This window comes from Oncorhynchus mykiss, chromosome 15, assembly GCF_057628025.1.
Source record: "Oncorhynchus mykiss isolate SJ-2025 chromosome 15, ASM5762802v1, whole genome shotgun sequence".
In the NCBI taxonomy this organism is placed as follows: Eukaryota; Metazoa; Chordata; class Actinopteri; order Salmoniformes; family Salmonidae; genus Oncorhynchus; species Oncorhynchus mykiss.
Window position 1 is genome coordinate 46506829 of NC_143036.1, and position 17154 is coordinate 46523982.

General features: G+C 43.7%; 1 protein-coding gene and 1 long non-coding RNA gene across 4 annotated transcripts in view; both read left to right on the forward strand.

The window, feature by feature from the left end:
• LOC149977928 (uncharacterized) overlaps window positions 1-17154 on the forward strand; it is a 222036-nt gene that overhangs the window by 95593 nt on the left and 109289 nt on the right. The window lies entirely within an intron of this gene.
• The window catches only part of LOC110490102 (solute carrier family 13 member 2), a 68841-nt gene that overhangs the window by 8869 nt on the left and 42818 nt on the right, over window positions 1-17154 (forward strand). For both annotated transcript variants that reach the window (XM_036944400.2, XM_036944399.2), the window contains exons 2-6: window positions 8398-8526; window positions 8714-8850; window positions 9973-10220; window positions 10621-10801; window positions 16781-16903. In XM_036944400.2, coding sequence (XP_036800295.2) covers window positions 8398-8526; window positions 8714-8850; window positions 9973-10220; window positions 10621-10801; window positions 16781-16903 — 818 coding nt within the window. The remainder of the gene's footprint in view (window positions 1-8397; window positions 8527-8713; window positions 8851-9972; window positions 10221-10620; window positions 10802-16780; window positions 16904-17154) is intronic.

Consider the following 17154-nt stretch of genomic DNA (forward strand, 5'->3'; position numbering starts at 1 on the left):
AAAGGCATCATGAACACGTACTACACTGCGCTTTGGTCTACTCCTTCTTCCACCAACGAGAATCGTTACATAAAGGTAATTTTGTCCAAAAATGTGGTTTTAGGTTTGGGGTTTTGAAAGGGGACTAAAGGTTAAGCTGTGGAGGGTAGCATCCTGTATATGTCCCTACCCGAAAAATGCAAGTTTACCTAACTCTAAATCTATCTTCTTATAAAAAAATGTGAGAGCTCACATGCAGCTGTGTGTGTCTCTCTCTCTCTCTCTCTCTCTCTCTCTCTCTCTCTCTCTCTCTCACACTCTCCCTTCGTTGCCTTTATGACTCTAAAACCTAATTAAAATAAACAAAAAAGTGTACATCCTATCTTAATCTATCAGGGAGATGGAGTTGACCATTTATGGTAATTTCAATATTGTTTGTTTAAATCAATCAAAAAAAAGATAACTTTACAGACCATGAGGTTGTGTTGCACTACATGTAATGAGGACATGAATAAGGGGTCCTGCTCATGAATAATGTAGCTCCCTCCACATTCCTGATTAATTTAGGATTGTAGACAAATTTGACTGAGTTGACCAAATCTCTGGACACATTTTTCAGGAATCACAGTTTTTAAAACAGTAAAAACTTTTTGGGGGAGCGCTTGAAATTGGGATCCTTTACTCCGGACATGGGCATTTCTGGGCATGGAGCCGACATGGATATGAATAATATTGAAAATATGTAGAAAATACCAAAAGCAAATCTTTCACCTTCAAAAAATTCCCCCTAAAGGTAAGCTCAAATAACAAAACACTTTTTTCACCTATAAAAAATACTTTTTCCAGACTTTCAAGAATCCCTGAACTACTTCTGTTGGAAGTATTTTTAAGTATTTTAAAATAATTTACTATACTCTTTTGAACTATTTTCAAATACTTATTTCCAAATACAATATTTGAAATACCAAACAGACACGGGTTCAAATGCATGGGAGTATTTAAACATTAATATTGGCAAATACATGGCAATAATTTGCCAATAATTTGCTTGTGTATTTCTAAATACACAAAATTGTGTTTTTACTGTGTGCTTATTCTCAGATGCATAAACCCTTTGTTTTTCCAGTGATGGACTATGCTGCTGGGGTATAGGGATCCAACGTGCGTACTAATTGTAACAATGTTCAAAACAGAGAAATCCGCTGCTTTCTTGTAGGGCGCGAACTGACTCCAAACCTGGCCATCTGTGGAGATATGGGTTGGGAACCATGTGTGGTTAGGCAAAAAGGTGACATGGTATGTCTATGGCGCAGACGGATAAATATGCCAGAACACAGAATCACAAAAAAAGTGTTAGACTGGGACCTTACTCATAACAACAATCCGTGGACTAGAGAATTGTTATCTATTTTTTGTGAAACTGATTTTCAGTATAAATATTCAGGAACAAGTTATCATGTGGTGTAACCCAAATCAAGGATTAATTTTTTTCTAATCCACAAGGAAAAATGGGAAGCTGATATTAGGTTTAAACTTCAACTTAGAATGTACACTCCCAATGGGCACACATACCACGGCATTTCAATGTGGGTAAAATTTGGCTGAGACATTGATCAATGAGATTTCAACCTTTATTCACTCACTCAAAAAGACAGCCAGAATTGTTGAATTCCCGATGTGTTATCACTATGCTTTCAACCATCTAAAACCCCAAGCAAATTACAATGGAAAAACAATGTCTGATTTTTGGTTTAGTGGTCATCTAAATGTGTTATTACTGCACTTTCAACCATTTAAAAGCAAAACAAAGTTCAAATGGGAATACAATGTCAGATATTTTTTATTCATACAAAAGCGTGATGTTTAATCACTGTGCTTCATCTAATAGCAAAACCAAATGACATGGTATCCAGTTGAGATTACATTAAAAATACATGGTGCAAGTAATCAATGCTGTTCGAGATCCTACACAAATTATTACAGCAATTGTGAAGATCTCCACCGACCTGTGATCTTTGCATGTTATCTTGAACATGCAAACGCTCCATGATTACATAAGAAGATATTTATATTCATAGTTACTATAGGCTACCCTCAATTTTGGCCGTTACTCATTTTAAGGTTAAATAAATACTGTTATATTAGTTTGTAAGATTAACTTTTAGCTATTTACTGTATTACAAAAGTAATATATAAAAATGATGAATTGTGTTTGATAGTCAACTCAACCAAATATCAACATTTGAAGGAGACGTATATTTTGTACAGGTGACTTAGTCTGGCTTCAATTTCAGTTTGTCTACAAATTAAGAATTGATATGTTGGATTTACGACTCCATCTCAACCAATAATCACATCAAACTTCATGTAAAGTGCATTTAAGGTTTGATTTAATTTAGTCCTATTTTTTTACTTAGATTTTTGGTTGAGATGGAGACAAGAGTCCAACATATTAATGATGAACTTGAAGAATATATTTGAAATCAACCAAAACTTGAAACCCTAGGCCTATATGTAATCTAAAAAAAAAGGTCAACTGTGTTAATTTTCAGCAAACGAAACATGTGTAAATATTTGTATAAACATAACAAGATTCAACAAGTGAGACAGAAACTGAACAGGTTCCACAGACATGTGACTAGCAGAAATTGAATAATGTGTCCCTGAACAAAGGGGGGTCAAAATCAAAAGTAACAGTCAGTATCTGGTGTGGTCACCAAATGCACTAAGAACTGCAGTGCATCTCCTCCTCATGGACTGCACCAGATTTTCCAGTTCTTGCTGTGAGATGTTACCCCTCTTCCACCAAGGCACCTGCAAGTTCCCGGACATTTCTGGTGGGAATGGCCCTAGCACTCACGCTCCGATCCAACAGGTCCCAGAGGTGCTCAATGGGATCCGAGCTCTTCGCTGGCCATGACAGAACACTGAAATCATGCACAGAACGAGCAGTATGACTGTTGGCATTGTCATGCTGCAGGGTCATGTCAGGATGAGCCTACAGGAAGGGTACCACATGAGGGAGGAGGATATCTTCCCCGTAACGCACAGTGTTGAGATTGCCTGCAATGACAACAGCTCAGTCCGATGATGCTGTGACACACCCCAGACCATGACGGACCCTCCACCTCCAAATCGATCCCACTCCAAAGTACAGGCCTCGGTGTAAAGCTCATTCTTTCGACGATAAACACAAATCCGACCATCACCCCTGGTGAGACAAAACCGTGACTCGTCAGTGAAGTGCACTTTTTGCCAGTCGTGTCTGGTCCAACGACGGTGGGTTTGTGCACATAGGAAACGTTGTTGCCGGTCATGTCTGGTGAGGACCTGCTTACAACAGGCCTACAAGCCTTCAGTCCAGCCTCTCTCAGCCTATTGCGGACAGTCTGAGCGCTGATGGAGGGATTGTTCCTGGTGTAACTCGGGCAGTTATTGTTGCCATCCTGTGTCTGTCCTGCAGGTGTGATGTTCGGATGTACCGATCCTGTGCAGGTGTTGTTATACATGGTCTGCCACTGCGAGGTTGATCAGCTGTCTGTCCTGTCTCCGTGTAGCGCTGCCTTAGACATCTCACAATACGGACATTGCAATTTATTGCCATGGCCACATCTGCTGTCCTCATGCCTCCTTGCAGCATGCCCAAGGCACGTTCACGTAGATGAGCAGGGATCCTGGGCATCTTTCTTTTGGTGTTTTTCAGAGTCAGTAGAAAGGCCTCGTTAGTGTCCTAAGTTTTCATAACTGTGACCTTAGTTGCCTACCGTCTGTAAGCTGTTAACAACCATTCCACAGGTGCATGTTCATTAATTGTTTATGTTTCATTGAACAAGCATGGGAAACAGTGTTAAAAACCCTTTACAATGAAGGTCTGTGAAGTTATTTGGATTTTTACTAATTATCTTTGAAAGACAGTCCTGAAAAAGGTATTTTTCTTTTTCTGCTGAGTTGATTGTGCATTTTTTGTTAAACCCTGGGTTGAATTGAAGCAAAAGCAGCTGGTGACTTTTCAAATGATACGGTGCCTTGCGAAAGTATTCGGCCCCCTTGAACTTTGCAACCTTTTGACACATTTCAGGCTTCAAACATAAAGATATAAAACTGTATTTTTTTGTGAAGAATCAACAACAAGTGGGACACAATCATGAAGTGGAATGACATTTATTGGATATTTCAAACTTTTTTAACAAATCAAAAACTGAAAAATTGGGCGTGCAAAATTATTCAGCCCCTTTACTTTCAGTGCAGCAAACTCTCTCCAGAAGTTCAGTGAGGATCTCTGAATGATCCAATGTTGACCTAAATGACTAATGATGATAAATACAATCCACCTGTGTGTAATCAAGTCTCTGTATAAATGCACCTGCACTGTGATAGTTTCAGAGGTCCGTTAAAAGAGAGCATCATGAAGAACAAGGAACACACCAGGCAGGTCCGAGATACTGTTGTGAAGAAGTTTAAACCCGGATTTGGATACAAAAATATTTCCCAAGCTTTAAACATCCCAAGGAGCACTGTGCAAGCGATAATATTGAAATGGAAGGAGTATCAGACCACTGCAAATCTACCAAGACCTGGCCGTCCCTCTAAACTTTCAGCTCATACAAGGACAAGACTGATCAGAGATGCAGCCAAGAGGCCCATGATCACTCTGGATGAACTGCAGAGATCTACAGCTGAGGTGGGAGACTCTGTCCATAGGACAACAATCAGTCGTATATTGCACAAATCTGGCCTTTATGGAAGAGTGGCAAGAAGAAAGCCATTTCTTAAAGATATCCATAAAAAGTGCGGTTTAAAGTTTGCCACAAGCCACCTGGGAGACACACCAAACATGTGGAAGAAGGTGCTCTAGTCAGATGAGACCAAAATTGAACTTTTTGGCAACAATGCAAAACGTTATGTTTGGCGTAAAAGCAACACAGCTGAACACACCATCCCCACTGTCAAACATGGTGGTGGCAGCATCATGGTTTGGGCCTGCTTTTCTTCAGCAGGGACAGGGAAGATGGTTAAAATTGATGGGAAGATGGATGGAGCCAAATACAGGACCATTCTGGAAGAAAATCTGATGGAGTCTGCAAAAGACCTGAGACTGGGACGGAGATTTGTCTTCCAACAAGACAATGATCCAAAACATAAAGCAAAATCTACAATGGAATGGTTCAAAAATAAACATATCCAGGTGTTAGAATGGCCAAGTCAAAGTCCAGACCTGAATCCAATCGAGAATCTGTGGAAAGAACTGAAAACTGCTGTTCACAAATGCTCTCCATCCAACCTCACTGAGCTCGAGCTGTTTTGCAAGGAGGAATGGGAAAAAATGTCAGTCTCTCGATGTGCAAAACTGATAGAGACATACCCCAAGCGACTTACAGCTGTAATCGCAGCAAAAGGTGGCGCTACAAAGTATTAACTTAAGGGGGCTGAATAATTTTGCACGCCCAATTTTTCAGTTTTTGATTTGTTAAAAAAGTTTGAAATATCCAATAAATGTCGTTCCACTTCATGATTGTGTCCCACTTGTTGTTGATTCTTCACAAAAAATACAGTTTTATATCTTTATGTTTGAAGCCTGAAATGTGGCAAAAGGTCGCAAGGTTCAAGGGGGCCGAATACTTTCGCAAGGAACTGTATATAGGCTTAAATAATATAATTGATGATATGCAGTGCCTTCGGAAAGTATTCATGCATAAGTATTCAGACCCTTTACTCAGACCCTTTAGCAGCGATTAGACCATCGAGTCTTCTTGGGTATGACGCTACAGGCTTGGCACACCTGTATTTGGAGAGTTTCTTACATTCCTCAGTGCAGATTCTCTCAAGCTCTATCTGGTTGGATGGGGAGCATTGCTGCACAGCTATATTCAGAGCTGTTCGATCGGATTCAAGTCCTGTTGGAAGCTGAACCTTCGCCCCAGTCTCAATCCTGACTAGACTCTCAGTCCCTGCCCAGTGAAAAACATCCCCACAGCATGATGCTGTCACCACCATGCTTCACCGTAGGGATAGTGCCACGTTTCCTCCAGACGTGAAGGTTGGCAGTCAGGCTAAAGAGTGCAATCTTGGTTTCATCTGAGAATCTTTAGGTGCCTTTTGGCAAACTCCAAGCGGGTTGCCATGTGTAGTTTTACTGAGGACTGGCTTCCGTCTGTCCACTTTACCATAAAGGCCTGATTGGTGGAGTGCTGCAGAGATGGTTGTCCTTCTGGAAGGTTCATCTCCTCAGAGGAACTCAGGAGCTCTTTCAGAGTGACCATCGGGTTCCTGATCACCTGCCTGACCAAGGCCCTTCTCCCCATGATTGCTCAGTTTGGCCAGGTGGCCAGCTCTAGAAAGAGTCTTGGTGGTTCCAAACGTTTTCCATTTAAGAATGTTGGAGGCCACTGTGTTCTTGGGGACCTTCTATGCTGCAGATATTTTTTGGTACCCTTCCCCAGATCCGTGCCTAGACACAATCCTGTCTCGGAGCTCTACAGACAATTCCTTTGGCCTCATGTGTTGATGTTTGCTCTGACATGCACTATCAACTGTGGGACCTTATATGAACAGGAGTGTGCCTTTGCTAATCCTGTCCAATCAAGTGGACTCAAATCAAGTTGTATAAACATCTCAAGGATGATCAATGGAAACAGGATGCACCTGTGCTCAATTTCGAGTCTCACAGCAAAGGGTCTGAATACTTATGTAAATAAGGTATTTCTGTTTTAAAAAACACGTTTTCGCTTTGTCATTATGGGGTATTGTTTGTAGATTGCTGATTATTTTTTATTTATTTAATTCATTTTAGAATTGTCTGTAACGCAAGTTGTGAAAAAGGTCAAGGGGTCTGAATACTTTCCGAAATCACTGTGTGACTAATGAAGTATGGTTACATTTAATTTGTTCTTTTAAACCTAAATGTTGGATTGACTTCAAAAACAACAGTGAATATATTTAGTTATTAAGAGATCTCTCAATAATCATTCTCAGGATAGCACATTGGTAGTAGTCAGTGACAAATATCAGAGTTAAGCAGGGCAGGGCTTGATAAAACCCTGGATTGCGAGACCAAATGAATAGCTGTAGCTAGATCAACTCTTCAGTAGGAGGCTTGCATTATGTTTAGTTTGCTCAGTTTGTTCACAATGCCTGGAGAAGGAGGAGGAGGAGGAGAAATGTACTATTTGTGTAATGTGGCTAGATGGTAGCTGTACATAATTATTGTATATGCATATAATTTGTCAAATGTTATTTGGCTTTCAGTACAAGGAAAATGGTATTGTGTTTCGTAGTGTCTTGTAAGCCCATGTGGCTGGGCACCGGTAGATTTTCAGAGACTTAAATAAATCATATCAATCAATCATATTCAACTACTTGTATTTTCAAGAAAAATTATGTCAAAATGTATTTGAAAGTAATTGAAATACCCTAAATAGTATTTTAACCCAGATCTGCACTGTTCACACTCAACAAATACACAATACATACAGTGGACATTGCCCATGTCATACACATCTTGTACCACCACATACATAATACATACAGTATATTGCATTCTGCCCATACACATTTTGTCGGTGGCACACTGACACAACCTGAAACTGAATAGCACAGTCAATGGAATTGTACAAGAGTACAGCTGACAGCAATAACATGATGAAATTGTAATGGATGTGTTGGGTCATTGGACTCTCTGAGGTGACCATGGTACTAAGGTAACGTGTGTGTGTGTGTGTGTGTGTGTGTGTGTGTGTGTGTGTGTGTGTGTGTGTGTGTGTGTGTGTGTGTGTGTGTATGTGTGAGAGAGAACCCAAACCCAAGGCTACATGGTAGACCAAGGGATAAAGGAAAGCTCTGTTCAAAGCTGAATTCCTGACCTTAGGTCAACTAGCTAGCTACTACTATGATTACCTTTCACACGGTTTCCTTTCTACTGTAACTCTCTCCTGGTTTGTTGTAAAAGATTATCTGTTCTAAACCAATGTGTTCTAAACCAATGGAAAGTTTTCAGCCAGGGAGGTTAAATAATGAGTTTGTATTTTTCCCTCCGGTGTGTCATAAAAGACAAGCGCATGGATGAATGTTCGTTTTTATGATCAAAGGTTACAGCTATTTACTATTTCTCTGTTGTGTGTGTGTGTGTGTGTGTGTGTGTGTGTGTGTGTGTTTAAGATTATGTGCATGTATGTTTAAGAGAGAGACTTAATACAGAGAAACAGTAGTAGTGCTATACATTTTCTAATTCAGTCAGTTTAGCAATTCCAGAACCCACAAGTGAAAATCTATCCCTTTCTGGTCTAATGGAGAGCTAGGCAGTTGCTATTGTTGTTTAACGTGTAATGAAACTGGCCATATTCTGTTTCAAGTTTGTATTCTAACCCCCCCCCTATTCCTCTCACTCTCTCTCTCTTTTTCTCCATTTGTGTCTGTGTACAGGAGGCTAAGTGTGGCTATGCTATCATCCTGATGGCACTGTACTGGTGTACAGAGTGTATGCCCCTGGCTGTGACAGCCCTACTGCCTGTTGTCCTCTTCCCTATGATGGGCATCATGGAGTCTGGAGCAGTACGCAAACATTACACAAACAAATCAATACAAGTGACTGAAACCTGATGTCTACGCTTTAGTCAGTGGGCTGATGTGTGTGTGTGTGTGTGTGTGTGTGTGTGTGTGTGTGTGTGTGTGTGTGTGTGTGTGTGTGTGTGTGTGTGTGCGTGCGTGCCTGTGTGTGCGTGCATGTTACCTTTTCCAGGTGTGTGTCCAGTACCTAAAGGACTCTAACATGCTGTTCATCGGTGGTCTGTTGGTGGCCATCGCTGTTGAGAACTGGAATCTTCACAAACGCATCGCCCTCCGAGTACTACTAGTGGTGGGGGTGCGACCAGCACTGTAAGTACACTAAGTTAGCTAGTAGGCACTGTAATACAGTAGCATTTACAGTCAGTATACTGTACAGTCAGAGTTAGCTACCGTTCTACAAAATATTGTCAGAGCAAGCAACATTAGTTACAAAATATAGTCAGAGTTAGCAATATTAGCTACCATTCTACAAAATACAGTAAGAGTTAGCAACAAAAGCTACCATAATACAACAATAGTCAGAGTCAGCAACATTAGCTACGTACTACAAAATACAGCCATAGTTGGAAATATTAGCTACCTTCGTAAAAAATACAGTCAGAGTTAGCCACATTAGGTAACATACAACAAAATGTAAATCAGAATTGGCCATATTAGCTACAAAATACAGTCAGAGTTAGCAACATTAGCGACTGTTCTACAAAATACAGTCAAAGTTAACAATATTAGCTACCGTCTGGCAAAATACTGTCAGATTTAGAAACATTAGCTACCTTACTACTGGTAGTGGGGATATGGCCGGCACTGTAAGTATACTAAGTTAGCTAGTAGCCACTGTAATACAGTAGCATTTACAGTCAGTATACTGTACAGTCAGAGTTAGAAACATTACCTATTGTTCTACAAAATACAGTCAGATTTAGCAATATTAGCTACTATTCTACAAAATACAGTCAGATTTAGCAATATTAGCTACTATTCTACAAAAAACAGTCGGATTTAGCAACAAGGGCTACGGTAATACAAAACGCAGTCAGAGTAAGTAACATTAGCGACTGTTCTACAAATTACGGTCAGTTAGCAATATTAGCTACAGTTCTACAAAATACAGTCAGATTTGGCAACATTAGCTACAGTAATGCAAAATACAGTCAGAGTTATCAAAATTAACTACGGTCCTACAAAATACAGTCAGATTTTGACATATTAGGTACTGTACTGTAAAATGCAGTGAGAGTTAGCAACATTAGCTATCGTCCTCCAAAATACAGTCAGAGTTAGCAACATTAGCTACTGTATCACATAAAACAATAAGAACAATGTTAGAAGTAGGCCTACCTTAGGTATAAAAAAAACAATACAGATAGATAATACATGCAATACAAAAGTAACATTTGAATGCAATCACCATCCCCATCTCACTCTCTCCAGGTTGATGTCGGGGTTCATGGGTGTGACAGCCTTCCTTTCCATGTGGATCAGTAACACAGCCACCACAGCCATGATGGTGCCCATCGCCCAGGCTGTGCTAGGACAGCTGTGTGCCACAGAGGCCAGGCAGGATGAGCGGGAGCTGCAGGTTGAAGGGAAAGACAACCAGGCCTTTGACACCAAAGCACCCCAAGAAGAAGAGATCAACACTAAACAGGACCTCGTCAAGATTCAGCAGGATTATATGTGTAAGTGTAAAGATACAGTACTTTCTTTCCTGAATGTAATCTTTTTAAGGGGAGTTTTATGGTTCTTTCTTAAAAACTTAAAAGTGATGTTATAAAGAACAACCCATTATTGCCTGATATGGTTCCTAGAACCATTTTCAATATGTTTTCAGTATGTTTTAATAAGTTGAAAAGAGTACCCTGAATACAGTGTTAATGATTCTTCTGAGAAGTTTATGTGAGTGTGAATGAATGGAGAACAGGGAATGACAGGAACATGTCTCGTTTAATGTGACCCTATTCCTGACTAACTCTCAAACCTAGCCCTTTTCCCCCCCTAGCCCGCTAACCACATTCCTCATTCTCTCTCCACCTCTCCTCTCCCTCCCTCCCTCTCCTTCCTCATCTTCCCTCCCTCCAGACAAGGATGAGGAGAGGGATGCGGACTCACCTCTGGAGAGGAGAAGAAAAGAGAGAGAGTTGAAGTACCAGCTCTTGACTAAAGGGATGAGTCTGAGTGTGTGCTACTCTGCCAGTATCGGAGGCACAGCCACCCTCACTGGCACCACACCCAACCTCATCCTCAAGGGACAGATGGATGAGTAAGTTACACACAAACAGGCCCACACATACAGTGCATTCAAAAAGTATTCAGAACCCTTCCCAAATCAAATCAAATCCAATTTTATTTGTCACATACACATGGCTAGAAGATGTTAATGTGAGTGTAGCGAAATGTTTGTGCTTCTAGTTAGACCATGCAGTAATATCTAACAAGTAATCTAACAATTTCACAACAACTACCTTTTACACACAACTGTAAAGAAATTAATAAGAATCTGTACCTAAAGATATATGAATGAGCGATGGCCAAACGGCATAGGCAAGATGCAGTAGATGGTATAGCGTACAGTATATAAATATGAGATGAGTAACGTAGGGTATGTAAACATTATATACACGTAAAGTGGTATTGTTTAAAGTGGCTAGTGATACATTTGTTGCATACATTTTTCATTATTAAAGTGGCTAGAGATGAGTCAGTATGTTCGCAGTGGACACTCAATGTTAGTGATGGCAGTTTAACAGTCTGATGGCCTTGAGATAGTGGCTCGGGTGGCAGTGGTTCGGGTGGTTGTTGTCCTTGATGAACTTTTTGGCCTTCCTGTGACATCGGGTGGTGTAGGTGTCCTGGAGGGTAGGTAGTTTGCCCCCGGTGATGTGTTGTGCAGACCTCACTACCCTCTGGAGATGCATGGCCACGCCGTCATGGGTGAACAGGGAGTACAGGAGAGGGCTGAGAACGCACCCTTGTGGGGTCCCAGTGTTGAGGATCAGCGGGGTGGTGATGTTGTTACCTACCCTGACCACCTGGGGGCGGCCCGTCAGGAAGTCCAGGACCCAGTTGCACATGGCGGGGTCAGGACCCAGGGACTCGAGCTTGGTGACGAGTTTTGAGGGTACTATGGTGTTAATTAAAACCTCTTAAGTATCATGCTCTTGTTTTCAATTTTTGCCAAAAATGACATTCCCAAATCTAACTGCCTGTAGCTCAGGATCTGAAGCAAGGATATGCATATTATTGATACCATTTGAAAGGAAACACTTTAAAGTTTGTGGAAAAGTTAAATTAAATTAATGTAGGAGAATATAACACATTAGATATGGTAAAAGATAATACAAAGAAAAAACATGCATTTATTTCATTTTTTTGTCCCATCATCTTTGAAATGGAAGAGAAAGGTGCGAAGTTTTAGACTGTTCAATGAACCATTGCATTTCTGTTCAAAATGTGGTATCAAGAATGCCCAAACGTGCCTAATTGGTTAATTAATACATTTTCAAGTTCATAACTGTGCACTTTCCTCAAACAAAACCATGGTATTATTTCACTGTAATAGCTACTGTATACTGGACAGTGCAGTTAGATTAATGAGAATGCATATCTGCCCATATCAAGCTGCCAGTTGAGGACTTGTGAGGCATCTGTTTCTCAAACTAGACTAATGTACTTGTCCTCTTGCTCAGTTGTGCACCAGGGCCTCCCACACCTCTTTCTATTCTAGTTAGAGCCATTTTGCGCTGTTCTGTGAAGGGAGTAGTACACAGAGTTGTACAAGATCTTCACTTTCTTGGCAATTTCTCGCATGGAATAGCCTTCATTTCTCAGAACAAGAATAGACTGACAAGTTTCAGAAGAAAGTTCTTGTTTCTGGCCGCTTTGAGCTTGTAATCAAACACACAAATGCTGATGCCTCACATACTCAACTGGTCTAAGGAAGGCCAGTTTTATTGTTTCTTTAATCAGGACAACAGTTTTCAGCTGTGCTAACATCATTGCAAAAGGGTTTTCTAATGATCAATTAGCCTTTTAAAATTATAAACTTGGATTAGTTAGCACAACGTGCCATTGGAACACAGGAGTGATGGTTGCTGATAATGGGCCTCTGTACGCCTATGTAGATATTCCATAATATTTCCAGCTACAATAGTGATTTACAACATTAACAATTTCTACACTGTATTTCTGATCAATTTGATGTTATTTTAAAGGACAAAAAATAAAGCTTTTCTTTCAAAAACAAGGACATTTCTAAGTGACCCCAAACTTCTAATGGTAGTGTATATGTAGCAGAAAAGCTGTAAAAAACATACAAGGTATGTGTCCTCCGAAGAGGGGTGGGGGTGTACTGGGTACATTTTTTAAATAAAAGAATGATGGAGGCCACTGTGTTCTTGGGGACCTTCAATGCTACAGATATTTTTTGGTACCCTTCCCGAGATCAGTGCCTCGACACTAACGGTTTTCTTCTGTAGCAGGGATCGGACCAAAACGCAGCGTGGTGGTTATTCATGTTTTTTAATGAAGAAAACTAGCTACAAAATGGCTACAAAATATTAAGACCAGGGCTTGACAGAACCCCCCCCCCCCCCCCCCCCCCAAGGTGCGGACTCCCGACCGCACAACTAAACCCATATGGGAGGGTCCGGGTGGGCGTCTGTTCACGGTGGCGGCTCCGGCGCGGGACGTGGACCCCACTCTAACAAAGTCTTAGTCCATTTTCCTCGCGTCCTTAGATAGGCGACCCTCGCCGCCGACCTTGGCCTAGTAGTCCTCACCAAGGGCCCCACTGGACTGAGGGGTAGCTCGGGACTGAGGGTTAGCTCGGGACTGAGAGGAAGCTCAGCACTGAGAGGAAGCTCAGCACTGAGAGGAAGCTCAGCACTGAGAGGAAGCTCAGGCAGGTAGTTGGCTCTGGCAGATCCTGGCTGGCTGGCAGTTCTTGCAGATCCTGGCTGACTGGCAGTTCTGGCAGATCCTGGCTGAATGGCGGATCCTGGCTGAATAGCGGATCCTGGCTGACTGGCGGATCTGGAAGATCCTGGCTGACTGGCAGCTCTGGCTGCTCCATGCTGACTGGCGGCTCTGGCTGCTCCACGCTGACTGGCGGCTCTGGCTGCTCCACGCTGACTGGCGGCTCTGGCTGCTCCACGCTGACTGGCGGCTCTGGCTGCTCCACGCTGACTGGTGGCTCTGGTTGCTCCACGCTGACTGGCGGCTCTGGCTGCTCCACGCTGACTGGCGGCTCTGGCTGCTCCACGCTGACTGGCGGCTCTGGCTGCTCCACGCTGACTGGCGGCTCTGACTGCTCCATGCTGACTGGCGGCTCTGGCTGCTCCATGCTGACTGGCGGCTCTGGCTGCTCCATGCTGACTGGCAGCTCTGGCTGCTCCATCCAGACAGGCAGCTCTGGCGGTTTCTTGCAGACTGGCAGCTCTGGCGGCTCCTTGCAGACTGGCAGCTCTGGTGGCATCCTGCAGACTGGCAGCTCTGGCGGCATCCTGCAGACTGGCAGCTCTGGCGGCTCCTTGCAGACTGGCAGCTCCTTGCAGACTGGCAGCTCCTTGCAGACTGGCAGCTCCTTGCAGACTGGCAGCTCTGGCTGCTCCTGGCAGACTGGCAGCGCTGAACAGGCGGGAGACTCCGGCAGCGCTGTAGAGGAGGAAGGCTCTGACTGCGCTGAACAGGCGGGAGACTCCGGCAGCGCTGTAGAGGAGGAAGGCTCTGGCAGCGCTAGATAGGCGGGAGACTCCGGCAGCGCTGTAGAGGCGGAAGGCTCTGGCAGCGCTAAACAGGGGGGAGACTCTGGCAGCGCTGTAGAGGAGGAAGGCTCTGACTGCACTGAACAGGCGGGAGACTCCGGCAGCGCTGTAGAGGAGGAAGGCTCTGGCAGCGCTAGATAGGCGGGAGACTCCGGCAGCGCTGGAGAGGAGGAAGTCTCTGGTAGCGCTGGACAGGCCCGGCGCACTGTAGGCCTGATGCGTGGTGCTGGCACTGGTGATACTGGGCCGAGAACACGCACAGGAAGCCTGGTGCGGGGAGCTGTCACCGGAGGGCTGATGCGTGGAGGTGGTACTGGATAGACCGGACCGTGCAGGCGCACTGGAGCTCTTGAGCACCGAGCCTGCCCAACCTTACCTGGTTGAATGCTCCCGGTCGCCCTGCCAGTGCAGCGAGGTGGAATAGCCCGCACTGGGCTATGCAGGCGAACCGGAGACACCGAGCGCAAGGCTGGTGCCATGTAAGCCGGCCCAAGGAGACGCACTGGGGACCAGATGCGTAGAGCCGGCTTCATGGCACTTGGCTCGATGGGTCTCTCTAGCCCCCCGGTAAGCACAGGAAGTTTGCGCAGGTCTCCTACCTGGCGTAGCCATACTCCCTGTGAGCCACCCCCCCAAGACATTTTTGGGACTGACTCTCGGCCTTCCGTCCGCGTCGCCGTGCTCGTCTCTCCAACTCCATTCTCCTATAACCTTCTTCGCGCTGCTCCAGCGAATCCCAGGCGGGCTCCGGCACTCTCCCTTGGTCGACCGCCCACCTGTCTATTTCCTTCCAAGTAGTATAGTCTATATTCTTGCCGTCCAAAACGTCCTCCCACGTCCATTCCTCTTTTCGCTGCTCCAGCCTTTCACCACGTTGCTTGGTCCTTTTGTGGTGGGTGATTCTGTAACGGTTTTCTTCTATCTCCTCCTCTGACGAGGACGTGTAAGCAGGGATCGGACCAAAACGCAGCATGGTGGTTATTCATGTTTTTTAATGAAGCAAACTATACATGAATAAACTAACAAAAACAATAAATGTGAGAAAACCTAAACAGCCTATCTGGTGACAACAAACACAAAGACAGGAACAATCACCCATGAAACACTCAAAGAATATGGCTGCCTAAATATGGTTCCCAATCAGAGACAACGATAAACACCTGCCTCTGATTGAGAACCACTCCAGACAGCCATAGACTATGCTAGATACCCATACTAAGCCACAAACCCAATACCTAACAAAAACCCCAAGACAAAACACACCACATACAAAACCCATGTCACACTCTGGCCTGACCAAATTAATAAAGAAAACACAAAATACTAAGACCAGGGCGTGACAGACATAGTCCTGTCTCAGCTCTACGGACAATTCCTTTGACCTCAATACTTGGTTTTTGCTCTGAAATGCACTGTCAGCTGTGGGACCATAAATATAGACAGGTTTGTACCATTCCAAATCCTCTCGAATCAATGGAATTTACCACAGTTTACCACAGGTCCACAGACGACGTAATCGCAATCACACTGCACACTGCCCTAACCCATCTGGACAAGAGGAATGCCTACGTAAGAATGGTGTTCATCGACTACAGCTCAGCATTTAATGAAATCCTGCTCCAGAGCGCTCAGGACCTCAGACTGGGGCTTACAACAGGTCAACAACCCTAAGCACACAGCCAAGACAATGCAGGAGTGGCTTCAGGACAAGTCTCTGAATGTCCTTGAGAGGCCCAGTCAGAGCCCAGACTTGAACCCTATCGTATATCTATCTAAAAGTAGCTGTCCAGCGACACTCCCCATCCAACCTGACAGAGCTTGAGAGGATCTGCAGAGAAGAGACTCCCCAAATACAGTTGTATCAAGCTTGTAGTGTCATACCCAAGAAGTCTCAAGCTTGTAATCGCTGCCAAATGGACTTCAACAAAGTACTGAGTAAAGGTTCTGAATACTTTTGCAAATGTGTGATCATTGTGGTTATTGTGTGTAGATTGATGAGAAAAAAAAGGCTATTGAATCCATTTTAGAATAAGGGTGTAACATAGCAGACACAGATACCCACATGTGTTCGTGCATGCATTCATGCTCGCACACTCCATAAATATGACATTGAGTACATGACCATCATTTTCATACAGTCTTGATGAAGATAAAATCGGGCCATATCTAAATCTCCTCCCTATCCTTCTCCCCTCTCCTCTCTCTCCTTTCTCCCCCTTCTCCCCTCTCCTCTCTCTCTCCTTTCTCCCCCTTCTCCCCTATCCTCTCTCTCTCCTTTCTCCCCCTTCTCCCCTCTCCTCTCTCTCTCCTTTCTCCCCCTTCTCCCCTCTCCTCTCTCCTCTCTCTCTCCTTTCTCCCCCTTCTCCCCTCTCCTCTCTCTCTCCTTACTCCCCCTTCTCCCCTCTCCCCTCTCTCTCCTTTCTCCCCCTTCTCCCCTCTGCTTTCTCCTCCTTCTCCCCCTCTCCTCCTCCCTATAGGATCTTCCCAGGTAATGGCGATGTGATCAACTTTGCGTCATGGTTTGGCTTTGCCTTTCCCAACATGATCATCATGCTTATCCTGTCCTGGCTCTGGCTGCAGTTCATGTACATGGGCTTCAAGTAAGTAATGCTGCATTCAAAACAACTGGGAACAACTGAGAAATGGGAGATCAAATCAGTGATCTTCAGCTCAGAACCGTTCAAATCGATTTTTCCCAGTCAGAACTCATTTTTTTCCAAGTTCCCAGTAGTTTAAACACGCCGAATTTGTTATTTACTGACTTGCCTAGTTAAAAAAAAGGTTTAATAAAAATGTTAAAAAGTCAGAAGTTGGAGATTTCCATTTTCCCAGTTCCGAGTTCCCAGTTGTT